Source organism: Stegastes partitus, unplaced genomic scaffold (assembly GCF_000690725.1).
Source record: "Stegastes partitus isolate 25-593 unplaced genomic scaffold, Stegastes_partitus-1.0.2 Scaffold189, whole genome shotgun sequence".
Lineage (NCBI taxonomy): Eukaryota > Metazoa > Chordata > Actinopteri > Pomacentridae > Stegastes > Stegastes partitus.
Window position 1 is genome coordinate 100,656 of NW_007577920.1, and position 15,772 is coordinate 116,427.

General features: G+C 40.6%; 1 protein-coding gene across 1 annotated transcript in view; it reads left to right on the plus strand.

The window, feature by feature from the left end:
• Positions 1 to 13,330, plus strand: part of zdhhc5a (zDHHC palmitoyltransferase 5a) — a 34,269-nt gene extending 20,939 nt beyond the window's left edge. Inside the window, exons 9-12 of the mRNA XM_008280259.1 lie at positions 1,234 to 1,342; positions 1,505 to 1,614; positions 5,844 to 6,988; positions 10,368 to 13,330. Of these exons, the coding sequence (XP_008278481.1) occupies positions 1,234 to 1,342; positions 1,505 to 1,614; positions 5,844 to 6,988; positions 10,368 to 10,602 (1,599 nt within the window). The 3' untranslated portion in view covers positions 10,603 to 13,330. The remainder of the gene's footprint in view (positions 1 to 1,233; positions 1,343 to 1,504; positions 1,615 to 5,843; positions 6,989 to 10,367) is intronic.
• The last annotated feature ends 2,442 nt before the right edge of the window (positions 13,331 to 15,772 follow it).

Here is a 15,772-nt window from a genome sequence, read left to right on the forward strand (position 1 = left end):
ACTGTAAGAACATCACAATGAATGTGAGTTTACTAAATTTTCCCTCCACATCATCATGAAAATAGTTTTTTATTTTTATTACTTCAATAGTTATTCTTTAAATAATTTCAATTGTTGTGGGCAGCATGAAGTGACGACATCTGTAATTTTGTTACACGGACATAATTAGAATTTTTCTCAGATCAAACCTCATATAAGGCAGTGATATTGATAAGCCTATTATCTCGTGTTCACACAGTCTGCAGTTGTTTTTTTTGCCAGCTTTCCTTTCTGGTATTAGCTGCAGCAGCTGTGGGACTTTTAACCTGTAATATAGTTTTCAATTCCTCATATTAGTTTTGAATTATGGTTTCTTCTTCTTGTGTGAAATGTGAAAATCTAGACATGTCCATGTTTGCGACTCCTCATCTTGTGCCAGCACCACCTACTTTTATGTGAACATGCTCAATGCCACGTTCTGAAACCATTGGTTGACTTACTGAGTTGAGAACCAGCTTTGAGGACTGCTCAGCAAAACACAAGTTGTTGGGTTTCATGTGGCAAGATAATGAAAGGTATCCTAAGTATGTTGAAGTTGCTTCTTAGTACAGGCCTCTGATGTGTACAGTTAAGTATTGAATTAAACAAATCAAATCTTTGTGCAAAGCTACGAGTTACAAGAGCTGGTCACAGGTCAGGACTTAGTCACAGGGCTAGCACCAGGCCACACAGGCAGCAAAAGGTGGAGAATTCATAGGAATCAGTCCTGTTCAGGAGCACACAAAAATTAATTTACATTCATGGTACAGCGTCAGGAACTCCCGTGGCACATAGTACAGTCTTAATCCTACTGCCAACAGTTCAGTATGGGGAGTACAGATACCCACACAGTCACATGTCTGGGATGACACCATTAAGAGTTGACAAAACAGCAAGTCCTCCTCCCCTCTTCTTACTGCTTTGTTTTCCCCGATCTGCTCGGATCAACGTGAAGCCAGCCAACTCCAGCAGACTATCCGGTATCCTCCCGTGAATCCATGTCTCCCTGAAGCAAAGCAAACTGCCCTCCCTGTATGCACGTTGACTATTTACTAAAGCTGTTAGTTCATCAGTTTTGTTTGCGAGTGACCGTACATTCCCCATAATGATAGATGGCAGAAAAGGTTTGAATTTCGTTACAGTGCTGCATAGCATTGATTCTCCAAGACTTTATTCTTTGACTTTCTGTCTCTGATTCCTTTGTCTTCTTTCTAGTCCAAGTCTAGTCTGGAGATGATGGAGAGCCAGTCATGTGATGCTGAGCCTCCTCCTCCGCCTAAACCAGAGCTCCGCTACCCTGGAATCGCCAGAGGAAACACAGAGGGTAATGTCATTTAACTTCTGCTACAGCTCAGACTTTTACAAGCCACCTGCACAAGAACTTTGTTTCACCTTCCTGCCATGTGAGTTAGACATAAATTGGAATCTGTGTAGATTTTTACTGTAATGTTTTTTTTTTTCCCATTTGCTTCCCACCCTCCCACAGAGTGCAGTCTACTGAACAAAGCCCCTCCCACTCCCACGATGTACAAATACAGGCCCACCTACAGTCCCAGCAAGAACCATACAGCACTTACGCATGCTTATGCCAACCAGGTAATGCACAAATAAACACACAGCAGAGACAGCTAGGTGATACAAGGTGATACACAAAAAACTGTTCAGTCAGTCTCTTATAAAGTACACTGATGTATAAAATGTATGTATGTAGTGTGTGTTTGTTTCTGAGCAGAGAAGTTAACTTCCATTTGTCCCTGCTTCCGCTGCTTTTATCACTTTGATTTCATTCTAATGCATCTCCATTTCTGTTTTTCCTTTTGATTTCCTATCGGCCATCTTGGTTTCGTTTCTCAGTGGCTTTCTGATCAGTATCAGTAAGTGATTGTTCTGAAAGCATTTTTCCCTTCTTATCTTCACTGTTAACTTTGTTTCCCGTCTTTTTCAATTTGCTCTGGACATGGGTGAAATACTGTATGAATATATTTAAAATGGTTAGGGACCAGATTTATCTGCCTTGGCAGTACTGTTTGGACAGAGTAAAATAAGAGAATAAATGTAATGAAGAGAAAGTAATTTGTTGAATTAAGCATTGGATTGTAATTAGGACTGGTATAGATAGAATAGAATGCCTTTATTGTCGCTGTATTTTATACAGCGAAATTAGGAATAGTATAGATCTGTATATAAGAATAGTTGTTTCCACTCAGTATTTGTGCCCATGTCTGGTCTATGTCTTCCCATCAGATAGTCTAGGACAGTTAAAATATTGTTTACGTTCTCTCACATTTCTCTTTAGTTTGTCTATTTTCTGTCTCCATATTAGTTCTACTTTCTAATAACTAATGTGTTAGTGACTCCAGTAGATTCGCTCCAGAGCCTCTCAAAACATTTTCTATATGCATTTTAACAATAACATTTTGTCTTAATTGTAAAGATTTGTGCAACCTCAGCATTGAAATGCAACCACTTGTCAAGGGGAAGAAATTGTTTTTTATGCTATATATCTGTGGAACAGTTGATTAGGTTGTGCGTGCTTGACAGTGACTACACACAACCCTTATTCATAGAATAGTGACAATTCCAGCTTTGTTTCTTTCTAGTGATGTTAAAAGCCTTGCTGCACTAAAACAATATGGGCATTGCTATTTTAAAATTGAATATCTAATATAGAGGAAGGAAGACTTGGCACACCCATGTAACTGACTATGAAGACATATCAACAATATCCAGATTTCGAAGTTACTAGACCTTCCTTGGGTCAGTTGTTTAACAAAGCATATCAGGTAGCCATTATGATCTACACCACCTGATAATCACACAGCAACAAGTGTTCAGTGATGCAATGGTAAGTTTTAAAGTCCCTCTCTTAACCCCAAAAACTCATTTATATGTGTCAAAGTTACTTATTTAGAATGGTTTTCCGTGAAAACTATTTCTGCATTAAAATGGCTAAGGGCTAGCTACACAGTTGCTCATAAGAGCCAAGATTTTAGATGCAAATAAAGTTAAACATGAAAGTTTACACCTGAAGGCTTCATTTCAGATATATTGTGGTTGTGGACACAGGCAAAATTACAAAAAGGTGTCGAAATACTCCAGACCTCGCTTTACATGTTTGCTGAACTGACCAGCCAACTGGTCAAACTTGACCAAATCCAGCACTGGAAATGCAGCATACAACATAGCCTCTTTCAGACATGCACTCCATTCCATTATTCTGACAGCCATTTAATGTGTCAGCGTCATTCCTTAATGCTTAATCTGGTAACGTCTGTGTACAAGTCACATTATTTCCATATAGACTCGCACAAGCAGCGACAGGGATTTGAAGGAATTTTCCACATTTCAGCATCACAGAGAAAATCTGTTCAATTCAAATTTATTAGAAAAGAAAATAAAAAGTCCATAATAATTAAACCTTACTGCAGTGAAAGCTGACACTATATATTATATATATATATTAGTACTCACCAAAAATGAATGTAGTCAGTTTATCCCCACATAATGTCAACTGAAGTGTGTTTCTTCCAGCCGTTTGGAACTATTACCTTTGAGGTTTTTTTTTTTTTTTTTTTATACACCTACAGCATTAGACAGCAGCAGGATCCATATGTGCATCTCCAAAGAGAGAGAGTTGTGCACATTTGCAAACTGAACAACAGTGTCAGTAACCTAATTAAATTCTTATAATTCTAAATTGTCGCTTAGAGAACATGGAGAACAGATCAGTTTGGACCAGGATCCGACAGCAGATCACACTGTGTAGGCCGACATGTTTTCACATCAGACAGGAGAGCTGTCACAAAATGGCAGTTTAGTTTTCAACTGTTTAGGACTCATTCTTCATAGTTTATTGCATACTTGACACATCAGACAGAAGTGTGTATCCAAAGGGAGACGGGGCTGCATGCATTCACTCACTGAGCAGCAGTAGTAACTTTGTTAATTAGGTTTAACTACACATTATCCCAATGGGGAGAAAGGGCCAATCAGGATCTAACAGCAGGTCACACTGTGCACTTTTCCTACCTTACACAAGTGAGTTGACACAGACAGAGTCACAGTTCATCAGCTGAAGTTTTGAATCACAAATATCAGGTACGTAGCACTGTGGTGGGTATGTGTGATTCCTGCTGTGAGGATTAACAACAAGAAAGTGACCTACAGTGCTTAACAGATTTATTAGACCACAACCCAATCTAACGCTTAATAAATCAACAGTATTGGTAATTACCAGAATCAGTTTTTTATGCTTCTGTGATGGTCATTACACCAGTATGTAGAAGCTCTTTAACCAAATGATATTTTTAATGCTAAAATAAAATTATTATTGTTATCCATCAATTTTCAAAATTACCGGTTTAAAAAAAAAACTGAAAAAATAGTAAAGCACATTATTATTTCTTGATTAAGATATCAAATTATAGTTATTTACTTGCATTCCTGAACAGAGAAATTAGTTTTAGTTGTTGAATGTTATGTCTGATTAATTTCTGACTTCTCAGAGAAGCCCAGTGAGCCAGCTCAAATTTGGTTATAAAAAAGTGAATTCAGTTTGAAATTCCTCATCCCTGTTCAAAATGGTAAAATGTTGAGAGCTCACTGAAAATGAAGGAGTCGCGTTAAAGCAGTTCATGATGCTGGATGGTCTCTGAGACAAATAGGGAAAGACATTAAGTGTTCTCACAGTGTGGGCAAGTATGATGATTTGGTTCAATTGCGGAGACTGGTTCTTACAAAATGCTCCAAGGAAGAAGCAGGAAACAAAAGTTAACTGAAGCAGCTGTCAGCCACCTCAATATTTTAAGTACTAGAGACAGAAGGAAGACCACTGCTGATGAATGCTTCTAGATCAGAGTCTGAGAAAGTCTCCAGAACAATCATGAGACGACTGATGGAACAAGGCCTAAAGGGGAAAAAGAGCTGCTAACAAGCCATTATTGAGATATACAAATATAGGATGTAGGATGTTCAAAGACTGATCGCACAAAAGTTTCATCTAAAGCACGTCTGTGGTAACAGCTAGAAACTATTGGGAACTCAATAACAAAAGAGACCATTGAAAAGTACATAACAACAATACCAACAGGAATGCAAGCTGTTATCAAGGCCAAAGGAGGCCATGCAAAATATTAGGTTTTTTGGTTATAATGTGTGAAAAGGGATTATTTAGTTGTTTCATTTTATTTGCCAAATAAATAAGAACAACATATTTAGTTTTAAACAAGTTTTTGAAAGATTTCTAAAATATTTCTGTTTTCTTGTTTTTACGTGAGGTGGTGTAATAAATTTGGTAAGTGCTGTATGTCTGAATGACGAGAATGCTGACACTTAAACAGATTGATGAAGCCTGCGCTGTTCCATGTCTGAAAGGGGCTTTTGTCACAAAATAAATAAATCCAGCAAGCTGGATGAAGGTCCAGTGGTACAAGTGCTGGCATCATTATTAAGTACTTGTATTGTGCAGAGCCTTCTCCATGTCTGAGGTTTTCAGCCTTTCTTTAATTTAACATGTGGTTGGGTATTATCCTCAAAAAAGAAAAAAGAATATCTTAAAAAAACAAAAATGCTATGAGAGGTTAAAAACACCGCTGAGCTGCAAAGACACAAGTTCTTGTCTGGTACAGAAACAAAAGCAGCTAAAGTGTTGGGGCAGATGCCACCACTAGAGGGAGTTTTATCGAAACAGGAATTATGGTTGAAGTCCCACATAACACTCTACTCTTATTTGCTCAGCTTTTTGTCGTTTCTTTTCCTTCCCTTTGCCCCCTCTCTCTTTCACCTTCCCTCCTCTTTCTTGTACTGTCATACTTTTTCTTCTCTAGTTGAGTCGAGGGGAGAGTGTTGGCAGTGCCAGGGACTCCTCCTCCTCCACTTCCTCCCTCCTCCAGGCAAACCAACAGCCTGGCTTCCGCTCACAGCCCAGCCTGGACCAGAGGGATACTTCATCTGACAGAGTGGGAGAAGGAGGGGGAGGAGGAGGAGCAGGAGGGGAGAGGAGAGAGGTGGGAGGAGGGGGCATTCCTGGTTACTCCCTCGGCGGGCGCTCGTACCCCTCCTTCTCCGACCCTACTGTCCTGGCAGGAGTGGCATCACGTTCTTCCAGCTCAACGCACACCTCTGCAGGTGCAGCCCACGTCTCTGAGGCGACCACCACTTCTGCCAGCTTCAAGAGCCTAGCCAATCAGACACCCCCACCTCACCACCCTTCTCGCAACGGGAGTCTGTCTTATGACAGCTTGCTGGCAGGTGGTGATGATTTTGACAAAGAGGTGGTGGGTTCAGTGGTCCCTGAGGTTTCCACTGGGAGACCCTGCACACCAGCAACAGTCGGCTACAGCTCCCCCTTCTTATCATCACAACAGAGAGATCCTGAGATGCACTCCCAGTCGCCCCATCATCACCACCGCACCACCTACCATCACCCGTTCCTCCATCGCTCCTCCTCCTCCACATCCTCCTCCCCACCACCACCCCCAGAGAGAGAGCGCCTGCTGGGTGAGCCCCACGCTGGTGCTCATGCCCTACCTGCCAGTCAAACTTCTAGTACCCCCTCCTCCTCAGCCCAACCTCCTCCACACCATCATCACCACCACCACCACCACCACCACCACTCCCATCATCACCACCATCACTCGTCCTCCACATCCCGCCCTCCCCGTTTTGCTGCCCCTCATGCACCGCCCCACCACGCTTACCCCTACCGCACCCGCTCCACTGACACTCCTCTGGGCTCCTCCTCCACTTCCACAACCCACCCTTCTCGCTCCCCATATCCCCCACCTCTCGGGAAGTCACTCTCTTACTCAAGTGCCGCCGCTGCCGAAATGCAGTACCGACTTGTCCGCAAGGCCTCTGCGTCAGCCGGAGCAAATGCAGCAGGGGTAGGAGGAGGAGGAGGAGGAAGTGGAGGAAGTGGAGGGATGGGAGGAGGAGGAGGAGGAGGAGGAGGAGGAATACAAACCCTGAAGTGAGTATAAGTTTCACCTTTTGTCAGGGTGATTGGTTATCTGCTAACACTGAAAAAAAACCACCTGCCCGCCTGAAAACGTGACTACCTGATTGACTGCTCCTCCTCCTGTTCCCTTCTCTCTTCTTCCTCCTGCAAGATTTCCTGTGAGTTTCTCTTTTTTCCCCTTTGGTTGTCTTCCATTCATCTGTGAGGTGTCTCAGTGTTTTGTGTATGATGTGGTCTCTTTGTGGTTTCCTCTGCATTATTACCACCTTTATTGCCTTTAGTCCTTTTGAGATAGATCTGTATCCATACACTCTGCGACAAATGCATGTTAGTGTAAACATCACAAACGTAAAAGGCACATGGAGAACACATGGAGTTTTTTTTTACAGCAACTGCTAAACTTGTGAGAGTACAAATGATTACAGTATTAAACAAGAATGAAGACAGTTAATGTTCTTAAACTCTACAGGCAGTTTTAGCATCAGATTATAGGTAATAATTTATCGATTCAAAATAAAGTCCTAAAATCACTGAAGTAGGACTTACAATGTCCATATTTTTTTCTCATCTTATCAAGCATATTTAACATAAAAAGAGTATTATTACGTAACATTTTTCTACGTAGACGTTTTGTCATTTTAAAGATATGCATGGAACATTGTGTGTGTTCCAGAACGAGCAACATTACCAGGTTCAACAAGTCTGCATTGTTGTTTGGCATCAGATTTGTTGTTCTTGTTGCTGTTACAATGAGGCACAGTCTGACTTTTGCATGATGACAATTTGATTGTTGTCCTGTCCCATATTCCTGTTGTTTTTTCATCCTGTTTACCATGTTATTTGAAGTTGTTCCACCACTGTCTACTGCTTAAAGCTCCTTTACTGCAATGATGTCTTGTGGAGCATATTCACTGTCAACTTGACAAGTTAATGTAATGGACCAGAGTTTGAATGTCTCCTGTATTGTATTTCGCAGATAACACAAGACTCTCTTTCTAATAATTTTGCCAGCATATCAAAAATGTATCATCAGCTATTAGTCTAACATGAATGTTTACACCAAAATACAGAGATAGAAGCCTTTTCTCCCACAAGCTGTAGTCTTCCATGACAGCTGGAGCAGTATTTAGAAATATAGCCATTACAACTGTGACATCCAGTCTGAAGGGACACTGAAGACCTTTTGTGTTCAGTCAACAAAATACATCCCAGCACAGTCCAAATAGAAGTTGTGGCAGTGTGTGGAGACCGTGAACCAGTGTGCAATTAAGAGGCCAGTTGGAGAGTGAGCAGAAAACCAACAGTGATTAGTATGTTTTTTTAACAATTTCCACATCTTACTTATTTGGTCCAATTAAAACAAACTCTGGGTGTACCAAACTGTTGGACCAAGTCCACTTAAAAAGGGCAGTGTCAGTCCATTTATAGATTTATTGATGCAGTTTGTTTTTTGTTTTTTTTCATAAAAGCAAACAAAGTAACCACAAAAATTAGGATATATATGTGATTTTTTTTAATATTATTTTCTATAGTTGGACTGTTATTTAATCAATCTGCTGACTGTAAACTCTTAGGCATGCCCTATTAAAATTAAGTCATTCATGTAAATAGTTTGGTAACCATATTAACTTCCTGATCAGACAGTCAAAAGCAGTGAAAACTGTGGTATTTGGAACTCTTACCATACAGTTCTTCCCACTACCAATTCAGACATATCTTCAGGGATTTTAGGAATTACTTTTTGTACTTAAACATTTCTAGGCCATAGGATCACTGCTGGTTTTCCATCAAACTCTGATACTTTAGCAGTTATAATGTTAAAATTGTTATTATTGTCGATCTGACTGGAAATAAATCTCTGAAAATTTACTTGAAAAATGCTGCAGTCACTATTCGTAACATTTTCAGTGTCATGATTATAATGATACTATTACTGTGAGTTCTTCATGAACATAAAAACACATGAGAAGCATTAAGTGCACCCTGATTTGTTCTTAGTGGTTTTAAACTATAAGAGACGTACACCATCAAAAGAACAAAAATCTAAAAAATAACAAAGCAAAAACACATTATCTGATGGATATAAATTAATTACCAGCTGATTAAAGGAAATAAGTATTTGATCCACCAACCAAACATGACTTAGTACTTGGTGGAGTAACCTTTGGCAAACACAGACGTCAGACATTTCTTGTAGCTGGTCACCAGGTTTGCACACATCTCAGGAGGTACTTTAGACCACTCCTCTTAGCAAATTCTCTTCAGATCGTTAAGGTTCCGAGGCTGTTGCATAGAAACACGAAGCTTTAGCTCCCTCCATAAATTTTCAGTAGGACTAAGGTCTGGAGAATGGCTAGGCCACTCCATGACCTTAATGTGCTACTTCTGGAGCCACGCCTTTGTTGCCTGGCCCTATGCTTTGGAAGATCCACTCACGATCCATTTTTAGTGCTCTGGCTGAGGTATGGAGGTTCTCCCCCAAAATGTATGGATACATGGCCCTATTCATTGCCCCCTCGATGCGATGCAATTGCAGAAAAACAGCCCCAAAACAGAATGTTTCCACCTCCGTGCTTAACTGTGGGGATGGTGTTCTTGGGTTATAGTCAGTATTCTTCTCTCTCTAAACATGAGTCGAATTGATACCAAAGTTACTTGTTCAGATCCCATCTGAACAAGTAACTTTCTCCCAAGCCTCCTGAGTATCATTCAAACGCTCAGACGGGCCTGGACATGTGCCTTCTTGAACAGAGGGACGCTGCGGGAGCTGCAGGATTCCAAATTATTACAACGCAGTGTGTTACTGGTGGTTTTCTTGGTGACTGTAGTCCCAGCCGCCTTTCAATCATAACCAAGTTCCTTTCATGTAGTTGTGGGATTGTCCTTGACCTTGCTAATGATCATAGGTGAGTTCTTGTGTGAAGCTCCAGAGCCATTTTTGTCTTTCTTCCATTTGTGAACAATTGCACAGCCTAATATGCCTGCCTCTTGGCCACATAACCAATTTGTGGAAGCTAGAATTCTTGCTGTTAGGAAGGGGATCAAATATTTCTTTCTCTTGGATCAACTAGAAATGAATTTATATCTGTTAGATGATGTGTTTTTCTGACTTTTTTTTTAAATTGACACTCAGTTAAAATAAACCGACTATTAAAATTAGGCCGCTCGTTTTTTTGTATGTTGCCAAAATCATGAAATGGTAAAGAGATCAAATACTCATTTCCTCACTGTATGTCTCAGCTATTGAAGGAGTTTAAACATTCAGTGGTAAAATTGTGATCGGCAGTGTCACTGACATGTCCCTCTCTTCCTCAGATTAACTCTGGACTTTCTGCACTGAAATGTCACACTTATTGCTTCTTTGTTTGTCTTTGTGTTTTCCCAAATACAGGGATGATCTGATCCAGATGAAACCCCTAAGTCGGACCAATGGCAGCCAGCCCTTCTCCTCCACCTCGTCCTGCTCTGCCCCTTCCTCTCCCTCTCACCCAGTCAGTATGTCTGCCCAGCCTGGAGTGCCCTATCTCAACGCGGCATTGACATCAAGTCCCCCTCACAAGCCCAAGGGTGTCGCGGTGAAGAAGGTGACGGGCGTCGGGGGCACCACCTACGAGATTTCTGTCTGAATCTGAGTTGCAGCCAGCCTCCAGCTCAAGCATTAATGAGACAAAGCAGAGATACTACTGTCTTCTTCTGCATTTTACAGAGAGCGTTGGATTTTACATGATACAAGGAACCACCTGCCTACTGCATGATGTGGACATGTGCGCTTAAGTGGAACTCCTTTTGTCTGTGTCTCACTACTCATCGACTATTTGACAGTGGATATAAACTGTACTGCACAGTAACTGTGTTGGTGAAATGAAAAGAACACCTGGACTGTCATTGGGCTATAAAAGAGTACTTTTTTTGGATCTCACTGGACCAAACAGGAGCCATTTGGCTCATATCAGTAGGTTGAATCTTCACTGTAGCTCAGTAGGTAGTGCAAGGCATTAGCACGATTAGGCCAGGGTGTTTCATTAGATAAGTATAGTAGCGAAAGGAATTACTACTGCCAGGGTTAGGGGCTGGATCCCACTTGTGCCACCAACAAAATCTGGAACGGAGTTTGAGGACTGTCGGTTTACAAAGGTTAACATATGCACTTTTGGACCCAAGCAACGTTAATTTGCTCAAAATGTCACCATTTTCATGCTCATACTTAGATCCATATCACAACACACCATGATGGTGATGATAGTAATAATGCACAGTCTGTGGAACCCAGTCAAAGCAGAATCCTTTCAGGTGTCACAGACGGCCAGTTCAGTGGCAACTTAACGTGTGATCCAGCAGATCAGCTCAGATTAGGTTAAGTCATAATTGGTTTTTAATACAAGGTCTGGCCCCGGGTGTCAGTTAAACCTTTCTTTTATTAACAGCATCCACCAGATGATGCATGGTGTGATTGTATTGGACCAAGAACTTGAAAGGTGTTGGTGTAGCCAGGTGTGCCGTGATGCATGGAGTCAATAATGCAGGCCAGGCAGAATCCCTGTAAACCTATCGTCAGTCTCCTTGAGGTCGCTACCTTGTCCGCAGCCCTCCAGATACGCATTGGAAATGTACAACACTGTCCAACTAGGGGTCAGTAATCAAGCAGTGTCTAGGATCTGTTCTGGACTTGTGACAATCTGCGAGAAAGAAGGATACCCGTGAACCTTTTGATCAATGTTGCTGTGTGACTTGACTTACCTTTTGATGGAGGGAAAAAGAATGTGACATTGGAAAACAAAAAAGCTGATTTCCTCTTTCTTCAATACATTTGTTGATTTATTACTAGATGAGACTATGATTCTATGTTTGTACAGGATGATGTGGTTTAAATGTGGATTTCTTTTCTTTTTTTTTTAAAGTGGCGTTCACACTGAACTGCTGCATGCACTAATACTTCAACAAGCCACTGTAGGCCACTGTGTTTTGCTGTGGGGGATATCATCTGTTTGAACAAACCAAGTGAGGAAACTAAAGTATATATGTAAACCATGCTTTGGCCTTTTATTAATGGACTCCTAAGGACGGGGCAGAATTTTCTAGAAAACGAATTCCTTGAACAATTTGCCTTGAAAATTAAGGTGTAATCATTTTTTATTTCACCTATTTAATTTGACATTGTTTTTTATGAATTTATATGGAAATATAGCTATTGATAAATGAAGAGTTTTTAATATTGACTCAAAAAAGGGTTTGTGTGTATTATTGTCACTTTTAGCATCTGGATAAAAAGATTAAATCAGCCTTTCTGACTGTTTCAGTTGATGCTCTATGATTGATCTGACGTTTCCTCTCAAAGCATCTGAGCTCCAGTTTACTAAATGTCTTATTTTCCAAGATGACGTGAAGACAGCAGGTCAGTGTTTAAAAAAAAAACTTGAGAATTAAGTCATCGAGATAGAGAATAGATATATCACGAATATGGGAGAAAAATAGGACATTTACAAGAAATTAATTGTGAGGTAAAGTTGACATTTTATGAGGACAAAGTTGGAAATTTACAATCACTAGATAGAGCTAAAGGAGAGCAAAACAAAGTCTTTCACAAACTAGGTTGTAATATTTCATTTTAAGTCTCAAAGTCATGAGTAAAAAAGTTCTATCTGGACAGCATGATCAGACATTGATAGTATTAGACGTCTGTGTTTCACCATCACTTGTTTGACTAATTTTGAAGTGCAGTTATTTCTTGAAAAATGTATTAATTTCATGCTGACTATCTGTCCCCTGAATCCTGGAACTACTGACAGCAGACATCCTGAATTAATTGCCCATATTTAGATGAATTTCACTTTTCTTCTGTTAACCATGACACAGAAGTGAACGAGTCACCAGGAACTAAATAGTGCAACAGGTCTTTTGACCATATATGTTAAATGGTTGTTGACAGGTGGCCATGTCATCACTTTGTTATGAAAATAACTAGAATCAACGTGACTTCTAGTCTATTTCTCTGGAAATCATTTGAGCAGTTGTGAGAAAACACAAGTAAATACACATTAGGAGCAATGAAACATTTGATTTGTGACCTCACAAGAGTGTGATTCATTTCAGCACTTTTGATTTTTCTGTAAATGGAGTGCAGTGGAGGATACGAGCCTGTTAGAGCAGAATGGACAGGTGATGAGGATGGTGGACTGGAGGCATGTGTTTGTGAGTGCAGTCAGGGCACCTCCTGTGCATTTGGTGACAACAGGGCTGAGAAACCGAACTTCATATCAAAGTACTGTATAGCTTAATGTGTGTGTGAGTGTGTTTGTGGATGTATGTATGTGGTAGGCGGCTGGAAGATTCATAATAAACTTGAAAGAGATGGGACGCCTGTCGTGCCTTTCACTTCTGAACATCAGGACATTTGACAAACACATTTATTAGCAGATGCATTTCATGTGCACATGCACATATTTTTGCCAAGTGCTATATAATAATACAGGCACTTTCAGTTGAATGTGTTAAGGTTTTAGGTATCTGCTCTAAAAAACACACAGTTACTTTGTATTTGGTAAAAACTAAGTTATGACTATAATCTGACTTTTGACTCTTTCAGCAGTTGTACTTGGGCTGGTTAAGGCAAGCTGGTAGCCTGTTTCTTGAAATGTGATAACAATTTTGATGCTTCAGCAACCATCCATTATCTATACACTGCTTAATCCTCTGTAGGGTCGAGGGGGGCTGGAGCCTGTCCCAGCTGACATGGGGCAGGGTATACCCTGGACAGGTCGCCAGACCATGGCAGGGTCACATAGAGAGAGACGGGCAACCAAGCACACACATTCACACCTACAGACAATTTAGAATCACCAATTAACCTCGACATGTTTTTGGACTGTGTGAGGAAGCCGGACACCTTGTGAGAGGAGGCACAAGGAGTTCATGCAAATTCCACACAGAAAGACACCAGGATGGAAATCGAACCCAGGACCTTCTAGCTGTGAGGTAACAGTGCTAACCACCTTATCACCATAAGCCTTTGACTCAATGGAATTTGGGTGCTTTGTTAGAAAAATCAACCTTGATATTTGATTTAATGTGAAGATTTAGAGATTTAAGTAATTCAATAAAAATGGTGAGCGCTGAGAAAAAATCAAGGTTGATTGTGGGCCCTTCATTTTCCCTGTCCTAATTAGATAGTCAAGATTTATAAAAGGCCTGACTATAAAATAATCCATAAAGTGGGACTCATGCAGTAACTTTGTAAGAAAGCACTAGCTCCTGAAATGTGACACAAGCCCAATTCGATTTTGAACTTCAACTACTGATCACTACTTTCACAGTGGCTGACTTTCACTATATTCTAGTGTATACACAATGATAAAACAGATAGCAAATTGTTTCTTCCCCATTTCCATAAAAAACACAAAATATTCAATATTGATCTTAAATTTCTCAAGAGTGTTCTTTGCTGGATATATTTTGTGCATTATTTTAAAAGAGACCTCTTTAACTTTATCATTCAGACAGAATTTATCACCAACTAGCCGTGTTTTATTCCCAGTCAATTTCACCATAGAGTGAGTTCCAAAAGAATTTTGCTGAGGCCACAGTTACAGTATGCAAGAGATTCCTGATGAATTTATTCGAGCATTTATTGTTAGAGGCTGCAAGGTGGATCAGTGGTTAGCATCGTTGCCTCGCAGCAAGAAGGTCGCCAGTTCACATCCCGGTGAGGACACCCAGGATCTTTCTGTGTGGAGTTTGCATGTTCTCTCCAGGTTCTCCGGCTTCCTCCCACACAGTCCAAAAACATGTCGAGATTAATTGGTGATTCTAAATTGTCCATAGGTGTAAATGTGAATGTGCTTGGTTGTCTGTCTCTAAGTGTAGCTGCCTTCGCCCTAAGTCAGCTGGGATAGACTCCAAGGAACAAACCACAACCACAACTGAGTGGAGCAGTTATGGAGATCTCACTTGTAGAACCTCTAATCAGCTGCAGTACCCTACTCGGTAAGGCATCAAAGACCACTGCATATTCCTTTGGGGTAATTGGCAGCCTGAACTTGGTGAGGAATTCACCATACAATAGTAACTGTCCCTCAGCATTCAAAAGTTGTACAACTCATACAATACCATTTTGAACCCACCTTTTATAACAGTGATTTATTATTAAATTGAATATTCTTCTTATTCTAGATGTAATATCTCATTGGTGAGAAATTACATGTGTACACCATTTTCCAGGACAGCAGCGCTTGTTTATGAAAGTTTATGATGGCTTCGTTTTCTCAGTGCAGAAACCGACAGGTGACGTCACGGTCACTACGTTCATCTTCCTTATACAGTCCATGGAGAGGACCTGGGCCCAAACATGGAAGAAGACATAATGAAGGCGTTCCCATAGCAACGAGCAGACACCCATGACAGAGGAAACCAAATGGAGACACAAGTGAGAGAGAGGCTCCAAGAATTTAGAAGATGACCTCAACATTGAAAGAACAGACTTATCTAGAGGACATGGAATGTACATGCAGGTCAGTCATTCCACCACTAGGAAGGGCCCCACCCCACCCATCTGCAGGAGTCATTCCCCTCCACCTACCAACAGGGACTAAAGAGGGACAAGCATCCCTGTTTACTTTGTAGTCTTTCTTATGTTATTTAGAGTGTGTTACTGTTTTGAGGTGAAGGCAAGGGAGATCAATTGTTTTGCATCTTTTCTTCAGTGTGAGGCACCAACTATGGGAAAGGTTTTAGGTTACCTTGTACAATAAATGTTACTGGAATTCTTAGTACACAAAAAAAAAAAAGAGCAAATTACAAACA